Source organism: Gigantopelta aegis, chromosome 14, assembly GCF_016097555.1.
Source record: "Gigantopelta aegis isolate Gae_Host chromosome 14, Gae_host_genome, whole genome shotgun sequence".
NCBI classification, from domain to species: domain Eukaryota; kingdom Metazoa; phylum Mollusca; class Gastropoda; order Neomphalida; family Peltospiridae; genus Gigantopelta; species Gigantopelta aegis.
In genome coordinates this window covers 7,999,890-8,020,108 of record NC_054712.1, presented here as the reverse complement: position 1 = coordinate 8,020,108, position 20,219 = coordinate 7,999,890, and the positions used below count along the sequence as shown (strand labels likewise).

At 37.3% G+C, this 20,219-nt stretch overlaps 1 protein-coding gene across 1 annotated transcript in view; it reads right to left on the bottom strand.

Annotated features, from left to right (window-relative positions):
- LOC121388097 (zinc finger homeobox protein 3-like) overlaps positions 1–20,219 on the bottom strand; it is a 116,562-nt gene that overhangs the window by 16,242 nt on the left and 80,101 nt on the right. The window contains exons 3-4 of the mRNA XM_041519312.1: positions 9,072–9,230; positions 3,880–4,293 (exon numbers count right to left, since the gene is read on the bottom strand). Of these exons, the coding sequence (XP_041375246.1) occupies positions 3,880–4,293; positions 9,072–9,230 (573 nt within the window). The remainder of the gene's footprint in view (positions 1–3,879; positions 4,294–9,071; positions 9,231–20,219) is intronic.

Genomic DNA, 20,219 nt, shown 5'->3' with positions numbered 1-20,219 from the left:
TACTTCAAACTAAACAAAGCCAGCTAGCCTTCTCAAGCCCTGATACTTCAAACTAAACAAAGCCAGCTAGCCTTCTCATGCCCTGATACTTCAAACTAAACAAAGCCAGCTAGCCTTCTCAAGCCCTGATACTTCAAACTAAACAAAGCCAGCTAGCCTTCTCATGCCCTGATACTTCAAACTAAACAAAGCCAGCTAGCCTTCTCATGCCCTGGGCCCATATTTTCAAGACTATCTTAGCACTATCGTAAAACCATTGTAGTCTATGGCGTGTGTTGTAGAGACGTCATAGCATACAACGGTTTTATGATATTGTAGAAGTAAGTTAGCTTTGAAAATCTGTAGACCAATTCTTCTCCCATTTTCAATATTTTGTAACACATCCTTTGACCTACCACTACCAGTTACAACATCTATATCAAGTCAGCATTACGTTATTGATCTAAAACGGACCCAATGTTGTTGTCATTACAAAGGATTTTATTCCAAACGTGGGATACCATAATAAAGATAATCTAAAAAAAACCCACATAATTTTAGACACTATTATAAATGTGTAACAAGTTGTCAACTGTAGCTACGTGTAGCCAGAGTTCCAAGAGTAAAAATAATCTGACCCCGATAGCTCTGATTGGTCAATATGCTACAGAGTACTACCAATCAAATCATGTTCCAGTCACATGGTCTGTGACGTTCTAAAAAACGTATTGAAACATACAAAAATCAAAATAGTCGCCTATGATCAATGATTATTGTTACTATATTTTGTACATATGTACATATATAAATAACAGATGTACATTCATTGACCTCTGGTTGAAATACAAATATTTAAATGAAGTTTTATTATCTTTTATTTTATTTTAAAGATAAAATAAAAAATAGAAAAAAATAGACGTAAAAAGCTACTTTTTTTGTAAATGAGACCTAGGCCTATTCCTACATAAGTATTATCATTTCTTTTCCTCCTTTTTACTATGCGCTCTTTGTTAAGTGTAATGTGCGTAATTTTTCACACTCGCCAGACTGAAATTACGTGTGCTGTATGAGTGCGATCACACTCGCGCACCTTAAAAGACAAGGTCTAAGAGATGTGTGAAAACAACATGTTGATACCACTGAACTACATCTGATTAACACTTCTTCAGTTAATAATTCACCAAGGAATAACAGAACTGGACCACAATAAACTATTAAGAAACACAATATTCATGAATCATTTAAATATCGCATATTCACCAACTTTAGCAATGTTTTTTCCTATGAGCAAACGGATAATACAATAATGAAGAACACCAATCACTGATTAAATGCACAATGACATAAACAAAAATACATATTGAATAATGGACGTCAGACGAAAGTAACCAAAAGGCCAATTCATATCAATATAAAAATTCTGGAAACATTTGAAATTTGAAAATAGCTGTGACAAATATAATGCATTTTTAAAATGAATGAAAACTGTCTATGAATGAAAAGGCTAGATGAACACAAATAATACCTTCATCACTAAACTGGGAATCAAACTCCACATTATTGTCATCCATCCTCAGTGCAGTAATGTTACAAAACAAAGTATTTCACAATGTAGCCAACATATATGCCTGTACATACAGTTGGCTTGACGTCATCATCTGAATAAACTCTGACGGCAATTAACACTTCTCTCTGCCCATATGGGCAATAAGACTGATGCTAGTAAAATTCAGCTGTTATTTGCCAGTTGAACAGGATGTATGATGTAACAATGTGTTTTGCACAATAACCACACTACATCAAGTTTGAGGACTCAAACTTAACAGCACAGGGCTTCTAGAATTGTTTAAAAATCCATTTGCCATGGGATCAGTGATTAAAAAATTTTACTAGCCAGGATTAAAAATTCACTAGCCCTATTTTACTTAATACAATTTTACTAAATTATAGTAATAATCAGATATGTCACCTAAAGAGGGAAATATAGCTTAAAAACACTAACATTGGGGGTTGGGGTGGGGTCAGGATATTCATATTTACAAAATAGACTTAACTGCAACATTTGACTAACAAATTTCACTAGCTGTCGGGCATGGCAATAGTAGTTATTTACTAGCCCAAAACTGAATATCACTAGCCACGGGAGTGGGGCTACCATAATCTAGAAGCCCTGTCTGGCATGGCAATAGCAGTTATTTACTAGCCCAACACTGAATATCACTAGCCATGGGAGTGGGGCTACAGTAATCTAGAAGCCCTGTCTGGCATGGCAATAGTAGTTATTTACTAGCCCAACACTGAATATCACTAGCCATGGGAGTGGGGCTACAGTAATCTAGAAGCCCTGTCTGGCATGGCAATAGTAGTTATTTACTAGCCCAACACTGAATATCACTAGCCATGGGAGTGGGGCTACAGTAATCTAGAAGCCCTGTCTGGCATGGCAATAGTAGTTATTTACTAGCCCAACACTGAATATCACTAGCCATGGGAGTGGGGCTACAGTAATCTAGAAGCCCTGTCTGGCATGGCAATAGTAGTTATTTACTAGCCCAACACTGAATATCACTAGCCATGGGAGTGGGGCTACAGTAATCTAGAAGCCTGTCTGGCATGGCAATAGTAGTTATTTACTAGCCCAACACTGAATATCACTAGCCATGGGAGTGGGGCTACAGTAATCTAGAAGCCCTGTCTGGCATGGCAATAGTAGTTATTTACTAGCCCAACACTGAATATCACTAGCCACGGGAGTGGGGCTACAGTAATCTAGAAGCCCTGTCTGGCATGGCAATAGTAGTTATTTACTAGCCCAACACTGAATATCACTAGCCATGGGAGTGGGGCTACAGTAATCTAGAAGCCCTGTCTGGCATGGCAATAGTAGTTATTTACTAGCCCAACACTGAATATCACTAGCCATGGGAGTGGGGCTACAGTAATCTAGAAGCCCTGTCTGGCATGGCAATAGTAATTATTTACTAGCCCAACACTAGCCATGGGAGTGGGGCTACAGTAATCTAGAAGCCTGTCTGGCATGGCAATAGTAGTTATTTACTAGCCCAACACTGAATATCACTAGCCATGGGAGTTGGGCTACAGTAATCTAGAAGCCCTGTCTGGCATGGCAATAGTAGTTATTTACTAGCCCAACACTGAATATCACTAGCTTCATAAAACGGGATCCTGAAAATTAAACAATGTCTCATGGTCAAACTGGGCGTGCGTTATTTTGCATGTTACTAAACGGTCGTCATACTCGAAAATAACATGTAAAAGTTGTTTTATTACAAAACCATGAAGCCGTTTACACGTCTTGATTTTGAATGGGTGCTGTTTTGTGCTATATTACGACACGTGTTGAAGTCCGTCTTGGTGTCCTGCCTTCTAGTAATTAAAACAAAATCACCCTCAGTTTAATCCAAATGGCCTTGCCCTCATATTTGTCAAAGGAAGGAAGGAAGGAAATGGTTTATTTAACGACGCACTCAACACATTTTATTTACGGTTATAAGGAACGAGAAATAGACCAATGAGTCCACCGACGGGGATTGATCCTAAACCGATCGCGCATCAAGCAAGCTCTTTACCACTGGGCTACATCCTGCCCCTCATTTTCGAAGCAATTTTAGTGCTAAAAAATCTTAAAAACATCGTAGACTATGACGTCACTACAGCACACGCCATAGTGACGTCATAGCTTATGATGATTTTTTACGATTTTGAAATTATGAGACCAGGTGTTTTTCTCAAAATAATAAAAATGGGTTTTGGAAATGAAGTCGTCATTTATTAACCAACTGGAAAAACAATCATAGACAAAAAGACCCCCAGACCACAATTTTTTGTTTGTTTTTATATTGAGAAAAAAAAAAAAAAAAAAAAAAAAAAAAAAATTACCATCTTCTGCCACCATCTTGGTATGGTCTATCTCCAGCAGCTCTAGATCGATATCGGTGTTTTCGTCGATCTCGACACCCTCGGAGCCCGGCTCCCCGGAACCCCCTGCCCCCGACACGTGGTTGTGTGTGCTGGCCGGGCCTGTGATGTCGAGAATGCTGAGAATACGCTGCAGCCCCTCTGGCTTCACATTGTGAGACTTGACTAAGTGCTGCTCGAGATCCGTCTTCTTCTCATACTCATCCTGACATAGCGGGCACGGCAACCGCTTCACCACCAGCGGCAACGCGTGCTGCGCAGACACGTGATCCTCGATCAGCTGCTCCGAGCTGCTGCTGTAGTTGCAGAGGAGACAGGAGAACGCCTGACCTTTGGTAGTGCTGCTGCTGCTGCTGCCATTACTAATGGTGTGGTCTGTGAAGAGAAGAAGAACAGTGTGATGGTGAGGAGTGTGGTTTATAAAGATGACAAAATTAGAAATGGAAAATATACTGAACAACAAAAGAAACATGAATGATACATTATTTTAACATGTATATTTAACAGTGAAACCTGTCCAAATCGGACACTGACAAACCAGAACCCTGTCAAAACCGGGCAAGTTTCATAGTCCTGAATTATCAAAAATTATAAAATGCAACCCTATAAAGATTGGATCCAGTCTAAACTGAATAAATATTAGGTGCCCAACGTGATCTGGTTTAGACAGGTTTCACTGTATATATATATATAAAAAAATTTAAGATAAAATTAAAACCATTAAAATGGGCCTAAAATTGTTTTCATAAAGATGACAAAAGAATCTGACAAAACTAGGTTTATTAGTTTTGTTTTGGCATCATTCTGGACATCAAATGAAATGTAAAATATATATTACACATCCAAAACCACCAAGGTGTGTGAATTTTACATCTCACTGCCCCAGGGGGTGGGGTGAGGTGGGGTAGAGGGAGTGAATTCTGTGATTCACTACACTTTAGATGTTGTAGGTTGTGGGTTGTGGGGAGGGGTTGTGGGTTGTGAGAAGGAGCTTGGATTGTGGAGAGGAGTTGTGGGTTATGGGAAGGGTTGTGGGTTGTAGAGAGGGATTGTAGGGAAGGGTTGTGTGGTTGTGGAGATGGGTTAGGGGATGGGTTCCAATCGTATGACTCATTACAATCAGCGGACCACCCTCTGATGTAGCCAAACTTTTTCAAAAGCATGTGGCCGACTGGTGGTGTGGATCTGACGTGAAAATTATCCGCTCACTGACACTAAGTCAATAACTGAAAGAATTTAATAGCATCAATCAGAACAGAGCTGGGTGGCACGGAATCTTCCAACACAGGAGCAAGGAAGAAAACATAAGAAGACTTTCTCCTGGTATGTGTTTATTATCATTTTCACAGCAAACTATCCCGTGAACAAACAATACAAATATCACAGATCACGGCTAGCTGGGATTACCAGGGAAATGTCACTACACGGGAGAACCGTCTGGAAACCGGGAGAACCGTCTGGAAACCGGATGGAGGGGAAGAGATGAGAAACACTATATATGCCACAATCGGCCAATTGAAAACTATTTTTAACAAATATCAAACACACTGCAGCAATCAATGTGTGCCAGGTTTTTGTTCATCTTCGATGGACAGTTACCGGTAGATATCTAACGTATGTCATGTAACCAGTATCAGGTGTCAAAATTAGTTAACTGAGTATAAAAAGGAAAGGAAGGTTTACCAAAAAACGTTTGTTTAACAACACTACTAGAGCACTTTAATTAATTGCTGGCTAGCAGCAAGGGATCTTTTATATGCACTTTCCCCACAGGCAGGACAACACATACCCCAGCTTTTGAAATACCAGTCTAGAAGAGCTGGTTGGAACTGGAAATCCAATCAGAGAATGGGTGCATGGGGGTTTGATACTTTAGCCTCAAGTAAAGGCTCTACAGACACATCTAAATCTGCCCCCCACCCCACCCCCACCATCAAGCACCAAGAGAGAAAGAAAGAAAGACATGTTTTATTTAACGATGCACTCAACACATTTTATTTACGGTTATATGGCATCAGACATATAGTTAAGGACCACACAGATATTGAGAGAGGAAACCCGCGGTGGCCACTTCATGGGCTACTCTTTCCGATTAGCAGCGAGGGATCTTTTATATGCACCATCCCACAGACAGGGTAGTACATACCACAGCCTTTGATATACCAGTCGTGGTGTACTGGCTGGAACACTGTAGCTACCACTGAGCTACGTCCCACCCAATTTAACTGGCTATTTGGTGTCTAACATATACAATGTATGGTTATGGTTCAACATGAGAGAGACAGAGAGAGGAAACTGGCTATTTGGTGTCTAACATATACAATGTATGGTTATGGTTCAACATGAGAGAGACAGAGAGAGGAAACTGGCTATTTGGTGTCTAACATATACAATGTATGGTTATGGTTCAACATGAGAGAGACAGAGAGAGGAAACTGGCTATTTGGTGTCTAACATATACAATGTATGGTTATGGTTCAACATGAGAGAGACAGAGAGAGGAAACTGGCTATTTGGTGTCTAACATATACAATGTATGGTTATGGTTCAACATGAGAGAGACAGAGAGAGGAAACTGGCTATTTGGTGTCTAACATATACAATGTATGGTTATGGTTCAACATGAGAGAGACAGAGAGAGGAAACTGGCTATTTGGTGTCTAACATATACAATGTATGGTTATGGTTCAACATGAGAGAGACAGAGAGAGAAAACTGGCTATTTGGTGTCTAACATATACAATGTATGGTTATGGTTCAACATGAGATAGACAGAGAGAGGAAACCTGCCGACATAACATGAGCTATTCCTACCAATAACATAGAAAGGGTTTATATGCACTTTTTTTTACAGACATGACATTACATACCATATTATTTGACGTACCAGTAATGTCCATTCCAACCAGTGCCTTACAACTGGAATATCAAAGTCTGTGGTATTTACTGTCCAGTCTGTGTGAAGATGAACGTAACGGTTTCTGTGCTGCTTACTGGTTTGAAGGTGCAGCTACAGCTGTTTGTGCTCATTAGCACTCTGGGCCTACTGTCCCACTTATCATGTCAGGTCGTGACACATCTTGTTCTTAACATTTTCATTAGTCGATGGCAATCAAAATGAAAACTAAAGGAAAGGAATATCTGTTTAACAACTCCTCTTCTCGGCACACTGGTTAATGATGGCTACTTGGTGTCTTAACATATGGGGCTATTTCCATATTCGTTTCATGGAGGGAAAAAAAAGAAAAGAAACCCACTTCTGATATATAGGCTAATCCTACTGAAAAAGCAACAAAGGGATCTTAAAATGATATATACTTTCCAATAAACAGGACTAATAATAAATGCTACATAGTACAAAGGATAAAAGAAAAAGAAAAAATAGAAAGAAAACCTCAAACCTTCTATTTAATGACACACTCAACACATTTTAAGTATGGTTATATGGTGTCGGATATATGGTTAAGGACCACACAGATATAGAGAGAGGAAACCTGCTGTTGACACTTCATGGTCTACTCTTTTCGACTAGCAGCAAGGGATCTTTTATGTACACCATCCTACAGATAGGATTGTACATACTACGGCCTTTGTTACATCAGTTGTGGTGCATGGTAGAACAAGAAATAGCCCAAAGGGTTCACTGAAGAGGATGGATCCTAGACTGCATCAGCTAAGCCCTTTACCAGTGGGCTATGTCCCACTACAGAATACAAAAGTTTAAAATAAAGTACACTGAAGGAAAGATTTTTCAAACAGAGGAGTGATGAGAGTTCTGCTACGGGTGACAAATACGTCCCAAACAGAGGAGAGCTAGGAGCTCTGCTAAGGGAGACAAATACGTCCCAAACAGAGGAGAGCTAGGAGCTCTGCTAAGGGAGACAAATATGTCCCAAACAGAGGAGAGCTAGGAGCTCTGCTAAGGGAGACAAATACATTCCAAACAGAGGAGAGCTAGGAGCTCTGCTACGGGTGACAAATACGTCCCAAACAGAGGAGAGCTAGGAGCTCTGCTAAGGGAGACAAATACGTCCCAAACAGAGGAGAGCTAGGAGCTCTGCTAAGGGAGACAAATACATTCCAAACAGAGGAGAGCTAGGAGCTCTGCTACGGGTGACAAATACGTCCCAAACAGAGGAGAGCTAGGAGCTCTGCTAAGGGAGACAAATACGTCCCAAACAGAGGAGAGCTAGGAGCTCTGCTAAGGGAGACAAATACATTCCAAACAGAGGAGAGCTAGGAGCTCTGCTATGGGTGACAAATACGTTCCAAACAGAGGAGAGCTAGGAGCTCTGCTAAGGGAGACAAATACGTTCCGAACAGAGGAGAGCTAGGAGCTCTGCTATGGGTGACAAATACATTCCAAACAGAGGAGAGCTAGGAGCTCTGCTAAGGGAGACAAATACATTCCAAACAGAGGAGAGCTAGGAGCTCTGCTATGGGTGACAAATACGTTCCAAACAGAGGAGAGCTAGGAGCTCGGCTAAGGGAGACAAATACGTTCCGAACAGAGGAGAGCTAGGAGCTCTGCTAAGGGAGATAAATACGTTCCGAACAGAGGAGAGCTAGGAGCTCTAAGGGAGACAAATACGTTCCGAACAGAGGAGAGCTAGGAGCTCTGCTAAGGGAGACAAATACGTTCCAAACAGAGGAGAGCTAGGAGTTCTGCTAAGGGAGGCAAATACGTTCCAGAGGAGAGCTAGGAGTTCTGCTAAGGGAGACAAATACGTTCCAAACAGAGGAGAGCTAGGAGGTCTGCTAAGGGAGACAAATACGTTCCAAACAGAGGAGAGCTAGAAGGTCTGCTAAGGGAGACAAATATGTTCCAAACAGAGGAGAGCTAGGAGCTTTGTTAAGGGAGACAAATACGTTCCAAACAGAGGAGAGCTAGGAGCTCTGCTAAGGGAGACAAATACGTTCCAAACAGAGGAGAGCTAGGAGCTCTGCTAAGGGAGACAAATACGTTCCAAACAGAGAAGAGCTAGGAGCTCTGCTAAGGGAGACAAATACGTTCCAAACAGAGGAGAGCTAGGAGCTCTGCTAAGGGAGACAAATACGTTCCAAACAGAGGAGAGCTAGTAGCTCTGCTAAGGGAGACAAATATGTTCTAAACAGGAGAGCTAGTAGCTCTACTAAGGGAGACAAATACGTACTGCTAGAGCTGGAAGTAGTGATTGCTGTGTTTGTTGTTGATGATGATGATGAGGCTGTAGTTTTGTTAGATAGCTGGAGGTCTGACTGGAGACTTTTCTCGGCTGTGTCTGTCGGCGTCTCGAGAAGGGCCGCACTCTCCGGGGTCTCCCTGTCCCGATCTGATAAAACACAAAACAATATCACTGTTAGATCACTGGCGAAATATTAGAGTAAGGTGATCACCTGTTAGACAATATCACTGTTACATTACTGGCGAAATATTACTGGCGAGTAAGGTGATCACATATTAGATCATCCAATTAGGCTCCAGAATACCAGGTTTTCTGTCACCTGCAAGTCTACAAGATAACCAACTGTTCCCCTATATGGATCATCTGAAACTGCAGTGTACGTATATTAGGCAATGTACCTGGGATATTCTAAAACATTATTTTTAAATGCCTGTAACTACTAGTATACTGCTAAAGAAAAGAAATACAATACACACAAGATTTTAATACAAAGTAAAAAAAATTAAAAATGGATTTAAACCACATTTTTTTACAATTTAAATAAAATTAATTTGCAGTATTACAGTACTGAGAAATCTTGAAAGATTTCCTTTATGGGAGATAACTCTAAACCAGTTCAGCCATTTTAAAAAAGGTCTTCTTAGGTCACCATTGGAATGTTGTTAATTTATTGTCACTTTTATCACTTGTAATGCTAGAGTAACTGAAAAGTTCTCTTAAAAGGAAGTCGATCAAAGTCAATGAGAAAGTAACCAAAAAAAACACACAACAACATGCAAAATGTTTTTAAAATGATCTAGATTGCTAACATTACTTTCTGTCTAAATTAAACCTTGACATACAACCCCCCTCATAATGAAATAATTAACGCAAATATAGGCACCACTACAGAAATCATGGCAAAACTTGGCAAAATTTCTTTTAATTGGATATACAAAGATCTAGCTATACATTCAGTTAATAAAATTATTACGCCAGTGGAAATATTCTGAACGTTTACATCAATGGGAGGCAACCAAAGGCATGCCAAGGAACGTGACAACAGACAGCTTGATGCAAACACGAGCTAGCACAGCTTGGGAGAACATACCTATTCTTTGTGTAAATCCCACCCAGCAGGCTACGCACTACCAGCCCCAACCGGTCCCAATATGTAGCACCCATTTACCTTATCAAACATTTTAATAAGTGACTTTGTTATCAATGTTAATTTACCCACCCATCAATCACGCTTATCAGAAAACAGGCCATCAGACATTAAGCCCAAGATCCTGCAGGGCCTAATCACAAAACTCTTGACAATGAATTAACATTTTTCATTTGGTGAGAAAAAAATTCTATGCCTGTAACTGATCTGACTTCTGCTTCTCAAAAAAACAAGAGGAGAAGAGGAAAAAAAAAAGAAAGAAAAAGAAAAAGATCCCACAAATCTATGATAAACAAAGCAACTGTTGAATGGTCTTCGTACAGTTCTGGGACAGGCAATATAGTTTTAGTGATAAAGGGCTTGTTGCTTAAAGTGTAATGAATAATAGGGTCAAATCATCCTTGGTGAATTTGTTATTTCTCCCATCTCCCATCCTAACCAGTGCTTGATGATTGGTACATCAAGTTAAAAGTTTGTCTTGTTTAACGACACACCTAGAGCACATTGATTAATCAATCATCGGTTACTGAATGTCGGAACTTTTGGTAATTCTAATATATACTTGTAGTCTTCAGAGGAAACCTGTTACATTTTCCCATTAGCATTAAGGGAATTAAGGGGGGGGGGGGGACGTACAACCCAGTGGTAAACCGCTTACTTGATGTGCTGTCAGTCTAGGATCGATCCCCATCAGTGGGCCCATTGAGCTATTTCTCATTCCAGGCAGTGCACCACAACTGGTATATCAAAGACTGTGGTATATGCTATTCTGTCTATGGGATGGTGCATATAAAAGATCCCTTGCTACTAATAGAAAAATATAGCGGGTTTTCTCTCTAAGTCTATATGTCAAAATTACCAAATGTTTGACATCCAACAGCTGACGATTAATAAATGAATATGCTCTACTGGTGTTGTTAAACAAAACAAACTTTTTTAAGTGATATTTTACATGCACGTTCCCACAGACATGACAGCACATACCACAGCCTTTGATAAACTAGCTGTGAAGCACTCATTGTAATGGGGTAAAAAAAACAGATCAGAGAATGGGTTCACTGAGGGAACTCGATCCTTCGACCCAAGGACCTTTAAGCGAATGCTCTACCAATGAGCTAGATCTTAAATAAGAGGATATTTAAACAAAAATTTAATCACCTCCACAGCCATGACTAATGGCTGAAGATCTCTTGTTTGATGGAATGGACCTGTTTCCACTGGCAGGAATGATGAGTTGGTAACAAAGCCTATTCATAATGACTGCTAGCTTCTGTCTAGGGGAAACATACCTCCCTTATCAGTGCGGGGCTATTTACCATTTCTAATGAAACAGCTATGTATACAAAGTATCCGGTTTTACATACCACTGTAAAAACTATCAGCGAATGTCAGCAAATGTAAGCATCAAAGGCATAGCAGTTCATTTATCAGCCTTTTGTGAATTGCAGGAACGAATAGAGCCAGCAAAAATTAATTTGACGAGTAGCTAGATCTCGTTCAAAGAAATACAGTCATCTAGTTATTAAAAGCAATAACACTTTTAATCAGATTGGCAGATTTTACCAAGCACCACAAGCAGCTTGGCCCCGCACGTTCTATTTATAAAAGCCAGCTCTTTGTCTTCCCGTTTCGACAGAATTAAAATCTCCCAGGAATATCTAATTAAGGTTATCGACTTCTAATTAATGTCATTTAGTTAATTGCAGGGTATAGAGCTTCAAAGTTGTACTGGCATTGATTATTGGTAGTGAGAATAAGAAACGTAATTATCGGCAACAAACTTGATCCATAAACTCATATTAAGTATCCAAAGCCAAGTCCGTAAAATTAACCCTTTAAATGTCGGCAAACAGTGGTTTCTTGGTAAACACAGAATTCTGTTTTATAGATCTAGGACTTTACTTCATGTTAAAATCAAATCTTTAGTCACAGCAATGATAAATCCTTTGTCAGTAACAGAAGAAAAACATTTTCGTTAGTAGTTTTATTGACTACCACAAATTTAAATCATAGTATTTTCCCCCATTGTTTTAGTGACATACATGGACAAACATATATACAGTGAAACCCCTCTAAACCAGACACCCTCGAGACCAAATGAAACGTCTGGTGTTAACTTAAGAGGTATTTGGTTTAGAGAGGTTAAGGTCTGTGCTGAATTTTTAAAAAGGAACCGTGAAAAATGTCTGGTTTTGGGGGGGGGGGGGGGGGGGGGAATTCTGGTTTACAGAGGGTCTGGTTTTGAGAGGTTTCACTGTACTAAACTCCATTAAAAATGCACCGTATTTGAAACTGTAGAAACGATATGAGAAAAACAATAACATTTTACTGACTTTATGTAACTGGATGTATTATGGTAGGCAATGATTAACCCCAAAATTGTATACAAGGGTTATTGTGTTTTATAGCAACCTCACACATGAAATAACAAAAACAACTGAGATTAGGTGCATTTTCTATAAAATTCAGTGTATATATATATATATACATGTATGTATATATATATATGTATATATATGTATATATATGTATATGTATATATATATATATATATATATATATATATATATATATATATATATATATATATATATATATATATATATATATATATATATATATACATATATATATATATATATACTGTTTCTCCCCATTTTTAATGGCATACATGGACAAGAATATATATTGTTAAATGTTTTTCCCCATTGCATAAGTGTCATATGAAAATGTATATCTTTTTGCCAATGTTTTAGTGGCATAAAAGAACATACATTCTTTTTTATTTTGTTTTAATAATATATATTTGCTTTTCCTATTGCTTTGCCTATTGGTGAAACACAAGAGAATGGTTTTCCCATTGTTTCAGTGGCTTATAAGACTATTGCTTTTCCTATTGCTTTGCCTATTGGTGAAACACAAGAGAATGGTTTTCCCATTGTTTCAGTGGCTTATAAGACTATTGCTTTGCCTATTGGTGAAACACAAGAGAATGGTTTTCCCATTGTTTCAGTGGCTTATAAGACTATTGCTTTGCCTATTGGTGAAACACAAGAGAATGGTTTTCCCATTGTTTCAGTGGCTTATAAGACTATTGCTTTGCCTATTGGTGAAACACAAGAGAATGGTTTTCCCATTGTTTCAGTGGCTTATAAGACTATTGCTTTGCCTATTGGTGAAACACAAGAGAATGGTTTTCCCATTGTTTCAGTGGCTTATAAGACTATTGCTTTGCCTATTGGTGAAACACAAGAGAATGGTTTTCCCATTGTTTCAGTGGCTTATAAGACTATTGCTTTATCCTTTGTTTACTGATATATGAAAATGTATATATTATTTTTCAATACAATAGTGACGTGTAATTTTAGCCAACGACTAACATCACCTTAATAACACTGTAACCTAAAAAATAATGCGTGCAAATAAATTTTGAAATTTGAGGTTTAGCATGAATGATGCAAAATTTATATGCACAAAAGTTTTTGTGTTTACTATAGCACATCCCTGTAATGGACGGATGTACCAAACAGTGCATTACTGTTATTAATAATCTTACCTACATCCAATATTAACATCTATCTGTTGAGCTATATAGCTCCTTAATTAAATTAAACCACTTAATCAGAAATCCTGTCATGCACAAACTTTCTGTGTTGATTAATGACATTTAATGATTTCTATTATCTGTGCTTAGGTCTGACACAACATACTGTGCATTGCTAATGTGTTTTATTTTATCAATTCTTATCCGAGTGGACGGAAATATAGATTAAAATTAGAAAAAAAACCCACTTGTTAAATTTTAACTGATCTAAGCAGCCACCTGTGTTAACAGGACACTTTATTGATGTTCCTCAAGTATTCACAGATGTGATACTCATTTAAAAATTATTTTATCCAAAAAGAAAAAGCAAAAAAAAGAAGCAAAAAAAAGCAAAAAAGAAAAAAGTTAAAATAAAAAGGTTTTTAAGAGGTTAAATGTGATGAAAAGGTGGAACAATAACGCCCCTAACTTCAAGAGATGGCAAGTCAACAAACATTTTGACTATACATACAAAACTGAATACTGGTACCTGCCTGGCCTAAAAAACCCTGTATTATAAAATATTACGTTATTATCAAATAATTATTTTAAAAAGGACAACAATTAGAATGCTTACATCTTGCCATGATGACCAATCTAGCAAGCAGAACCTGTTTGCTTAGTGGCTTGTGTTATCTTCGGAATTATATCAAATAACAAGTGCAAACACCCCAATTTGTAGAAAGGTAAACACACCAAGTAAACATACCTACATAAATGTGCTATATATTTTCACAAAGGATGGAATACAACATGAAATCCATTGTTCATATACATTTTTATCTGGAGCACCATGAACACGTGTACCAGGATATATTTCCAGCAAGCAAATCTTGAAATTAATTTTGTTTTCTCTCTGGAGTTTTTAATAGCTTCATTAATAGATAGAAAATCTGTGACTTAAAATAACTGAAAAATAAAATGGAACCTTTAATTGAAAGTAGTTATATTTTTAAGTGAAAAGTAAACATAATTAGTAAGAAAATCTAGAGTTTTTATTTTTTTATGAGTTTTTAAAGTTGATACTGAAATAGTTTAAAAAGACAAAAATGTGTGAATTAAGATAATTTAAAAAATTAAAAACGACAAAATAAAAACATTTAACAAAAACATTTTGAGCTTTCAATCTATTTTAGTTTAGTTAATGGTCTTGTGAGTAAAAGAAAATCTGTAAATTAAGATTAAAAAAAAAAATGTTGCCTAGAATTAGAGAATTTTACTGTTAACTAAAAAATAAACACTAATTATAAAGAAAAAAAATTCCATGGTCTTACATCTATGTTGGGATATGAAGCTAATTTCCATGGCTGTATTTCAAGGTTGTCTTTGAAGCATATTTTCATGGCTATATAGTTCCAGAATCGCCTTTCGGTATGTTTTCATAAGTGTTTCTAGAGTTGCCTTTAAAGTATGTTTTTATAATTTTATTTCTAGTTTGCCTTTAAAGTACATGCTCATAATGGGATTCCATCATTGGAGTTGCCATTAAAAGTATGAATCATGATTATTTTTCTAGTTTCCATTGTTTTTCTAGGGGTCACTTTAAAGTATGTATCATGGTTGTATTTCTGGAGTTGACTTTAAAGTATGTATCATGACTATTTCTAGAGTTGCCATTAAACTAATGTATCATAATTGTATTTCTGGAGTTGCCATTAAAGTATGTACAATGTATCATGGTTGTATTTCTAGAGTTGCCATTAAACTAATGTATCATGGTTGTAATTTAGGGTTGCCTTTAAAGTATGTACAATGTATCATGGTTGTATTTCTGGAGTTGCAATTAAAGTATGTATCATATTTGTATTTCTGGAGTTGCCTTTAAAGTATGTACAATGTATCATGGTTGTATTTTTAGGGTTGTCTTTAAAGTATGCATCATGATTGTATTTCTCGAGTTGCCATTAAAGTAATGTATCATGACTGTATTTCTTGGGGTGCCTTGCCTTTAAACGTATGTTGTGATGGTTGCATGTTTGGGATAGCACAGCTGTTTTACATGCACTCAGCATCAAACTCAGCATTCTCTGTGAAATGTTATGCCCCGCTGGCTCTTCTCACTGCTTTAATCTTCCAGTGTCTGTACACCTGTCAATCAAGTGTATTCAATCTTGTACTATAAATGTCTAGCATCATACACGTACCTTCCATCACCAGCACCACCAGTGGTGCAGCGGTTAAACCATTTTGATTTATTGCTGGCGGGTTCTGGGTTCGAATCATGGTAGCAGCTCCAAACGTTCTTAAATGCTTCAAATTATTGAAACAAGTAAAAAAATTATTTTTTGGCTGTAATATTTTATTCAGATATTCTTTTTCTCTAAAAGTTATTCCAAATTATTTATAGTCCACCATAGTGAACTGATCAGTATAGAGGTTTTAGCCACACTCTTTTTACAAAAAACAAAAACTAACCTCCCAGTAAAAGTAACTTTAATTAAGATTCCTGTCTAATACCATATAACTGTTTAAACATTATTCCAATTTTGTATGAATTTGAAATTTTTAAAAACCCAAACCCAAATAAAGAAGAAACCCATTTTCTGCCCCCCACTATACCATGTGGCTGCTGTAGTAAATATGATGATTATGGAAACTTAATCTTTTTAAAAGACATAAAAAAAAAAAAAAAAAAAAAAAAGAAAAAAAAAAAAGAAGAAGAAATAAAAGAAGTTTAAATTAAGAATTTAGTTAAGCTGTGGTGTCCATGTCTTTTCCCAGTCGGTCATAGATAGCACATATGTTCTTTATTTTACTAATGGCCGGGACATGAACAGTGATAGAAGAAAACAAACCCCACGTGTGATTGCGATGTATATATACTTCATTATCTGAGAATGTCGACTGACAGACATCAAGTAAATTATTACTCAAGTAATCAAGCTGACTGCTAATCTGTTGTCATGGCTACTGGAATGGGTGAGCATTTTAAAAATATTTTTGTTTTACTCACACAGTTATCTAACACGTCAGTCATGTGATATACCAAGAGATACACTAAGTCCCCGGTTATCACACAAACTGAAAACGTTGACAGTTTCTGCCTTCAAACTGATCCAAATTTCAATGCTGTTTCTTTTTTTTCTTCTTTTAATCTGTGTTTTTTGTAGCGTTTTAAACGGATAGCTCTTGGTGAGTAGAACATTTCACCAAATTATCTGTTAAATCTTCAAAAATAGCAGAAATCCAGTTATTTTCATACCAAATATTGATTACTGCATAAAATCATTTCACCAAATTAAAATTAAATTTGCCAATTGTATTTAAATTTTACATTTGGTGAATTTACCAAGTCAAGAATTAGCCCTTTTTAAGGAAAAGCTGTTAGCATATGCTGAAAACAATCCGACCTTTCCTCAGATGAAACATCTTCATTTTAAAAAGTAGCACATAAAGAAAAAAATAGAGGCAATATGTTGAATAGCATTACTTTGTCTGGCTGTTATATAAACACACCTGTCAGGTGTAACACAAAGTCTATTTCAATGTTCATATGTATGGTATTATTTGATATGTGTGTATGTGTGTGTGTGTGTATTGTGTGTGTGTGTGTGTGTGTGTACTCTGTGTGTGTGTGTGTGTGTGTGTGTGTGTATATATATATATTTTATTATTATTTTTTAAAACATTTTTGGTTCATTTATAAAAGACAAACCCTTGATGATAATTATGTCTATAATATATAGTAATAGGTCATATTAATGGTGATCAAGTTTTCAGGTTTTCATTTGAATTTTTTCATGTAATAAGCAAAAAATAAAAAAATAAAAAAATTCAATCCACTCATATCTCCTGAAAACCCCCATCCAACCCCATCCCCACCAAATAAAACAAAACAAAAATATTTGTGTATAATATTGATTAGGACTACATTGATGTATAATACATTTACTGTGGAAAAAAAGCCCAAGATTGTGATCTATTTTCAATTCATCATTATTGAAGTGTGAATTAAAAGAATTCACTGTGAATAAATAAAATTATAAACCTGAATTAAAATTTAAATTAAAAAACAAAACAAACCAAAAAAACAAAACAATAAAAAAACAATGATGATAGAAAAATCCCCCAAAGAATGAGTCTTTAAGACAATATCCATGTATCTAATAAAAAAAAAATCAAATGATTTAATTTGGATCTACTTTTTTTGGATACAAAAATCAAAATCTGTATGTAAGATTATGATTAAAAACTACTTTGAAAAAACCCCTAGATTCTTAAAAAAAAAAAAGCCACCTCTAGTAAGTCTAGGGTGTGGATCATCCGCAAGATTGGGCGTCCTGTCAATGAATTAACATTCACACTTCAACAACTGTATTCATCCCCCGTAACACAACACCATTGAAAAGATGGGCCACTGTGTGCAGGCCACTGGTCAGGGCTTGACCTCTGGGCTGTACACAATAATGCAACAACAAGAAAACCTTTTTTTCCCTTGTCACCAGAGCCACCATATTGAATTCAATAGCCATTTTGTTTTCTTTTTCTTTTCTTTTTTTCTCCCCTCTCTCTCTTGCCCTTCATCTCCGCTATACAGATGAAGCGGGCGAAATTCCTATGGCATTTGATATTAGATAACTGTCTTAATCCCCTAAGAGGAGAGTTCTGTAGCCCGCGTCAAGTCACATCGATCAATAGCGAGCCTGCAATAATGGGGCAATGTAACAAAATCAATCGGATTCGTATATGATGTGTGTATCATATGGTTGGCGGGGGAAATGGGTCAGAGTTGCGTCCATTATTTGGAAGATTTTCGTGACCTGATGCAACACGCCAGTGGTCCCAGCTAACACGAGGGAAAGTCTTTGATTGACTTTTCTGCCCGGTTACTCCGACGACGCCTACTGACAAATTACACAATGCCGGCCCAACTATCCGATCAGCCTCCGTGTGCAGTCATCACCGAGCTCTTAATTTGTCGCAACCCTGTTTTATGCAAAAATTGTTCATTTAGCAGTCAACGCAAAGACATTTCCAAGGAAACAGGGGTAGCTCCAGCGTAATTAGCGGGCGCATTATTGATTGGAGAAAAATGCTTTGGCAGATTAATTTGATGTGGTATTGCACTTGATGGGAGAAATAATACATGCCTCAGAGCATGAGACGGTGGGCTGTGTTTCTCCCAAGTTTAATTACACCAATTAAGAGTGCTTGCTCTGACGAAATCGAGCACCGGGCAGAGGCCGGGGTTCCTAAACCGATCCATAAAATTGCATTGATTCATTAGCCTCTGACACGATGGGCTTACTGGTGAATCCTCGTTAGACCTAGTTCAGACCCTTTTGAATACGACAAATGAGAACATTTCTCAGACATGAATTTATACTGTCAATTACACGTCCACCTAAACCCACAGCCGTTCATTCCTCGGCACAAAGTATTATTGGGAGAAAGAAAGAAAGAAAGAGACAGAGAGAGAGAGAGAGAGAGAGAGAGAGAGAGAGAGAGAGAGAGAGAGAGAGAGAGAGAGAGAGAGAGAGAGAGAGAGAGAGAGAGAGAGAGAGAGAGAGAGAAAAAAATATCCAAAATATTTTTTTTTTTTTTTTTTATCATCAGAAATTGAGTGCAAGTTTTAATAATATTTCATTTCCAAGATAGTGATAGAACAAAAATAAGTGATACCAAGAGAAAGCAGACATATCCCCCCTCCCCCCAGTCTCCAATAAATGGGTTCAGTATAAAATATTTCTTGGTTTCACGATGAACATTTCACAGTCACAACATGTAAGTGCACCTATATATAATTGGGATCGATCCCTGTCGGTGGGCCGTTGGGCCATTTCTCGATCCAGCCAGTGCACCATGACTGGCATATCAAAGACTATGGTTTGTTCTATTCTGTCTGTGGGATGGTGCATATAAAAGATCCCTTGCTACTAATAACAAAACATAGCAAGTTTCCTCTATAAGACTAAATGTCAAAATTACCAAATGTTTGACATCCAATAGCCGATGATTAATAAACCACCGTGCTCTAGTGGTGTCATTAAACAAAACAAATTTTAACCTATATATAAAGGTAAGTTAGAAAACCATTGTAAATATGTGGCACCAAACCAAATTTACATTGATATACCAGTTGTGGTATACTGGTCGGGATGGGGAAAAAAGAACAATCAGAGAATGGGTCCATGGAGAGAATTTGATCGTACAACGAAAGCACATCACACGATTGCTCTACTGACTGAGCTATATCTTACCCAACATATGAATAAACTTTTAAAATTTGTTTTGTTTAATGACACTACTAGAGCACACCGATTAATTGGCTATTTGAAGTCAAGCATTTGGTAATTTTGACATATATCCTAGAGAGGAAAACCACTAATTTCTTCCATTAGTAGCAAGAGGTCTTTTATATGCAGCATCCCAGTCAGGACAGCACATACCACAGCCTTTGATATAC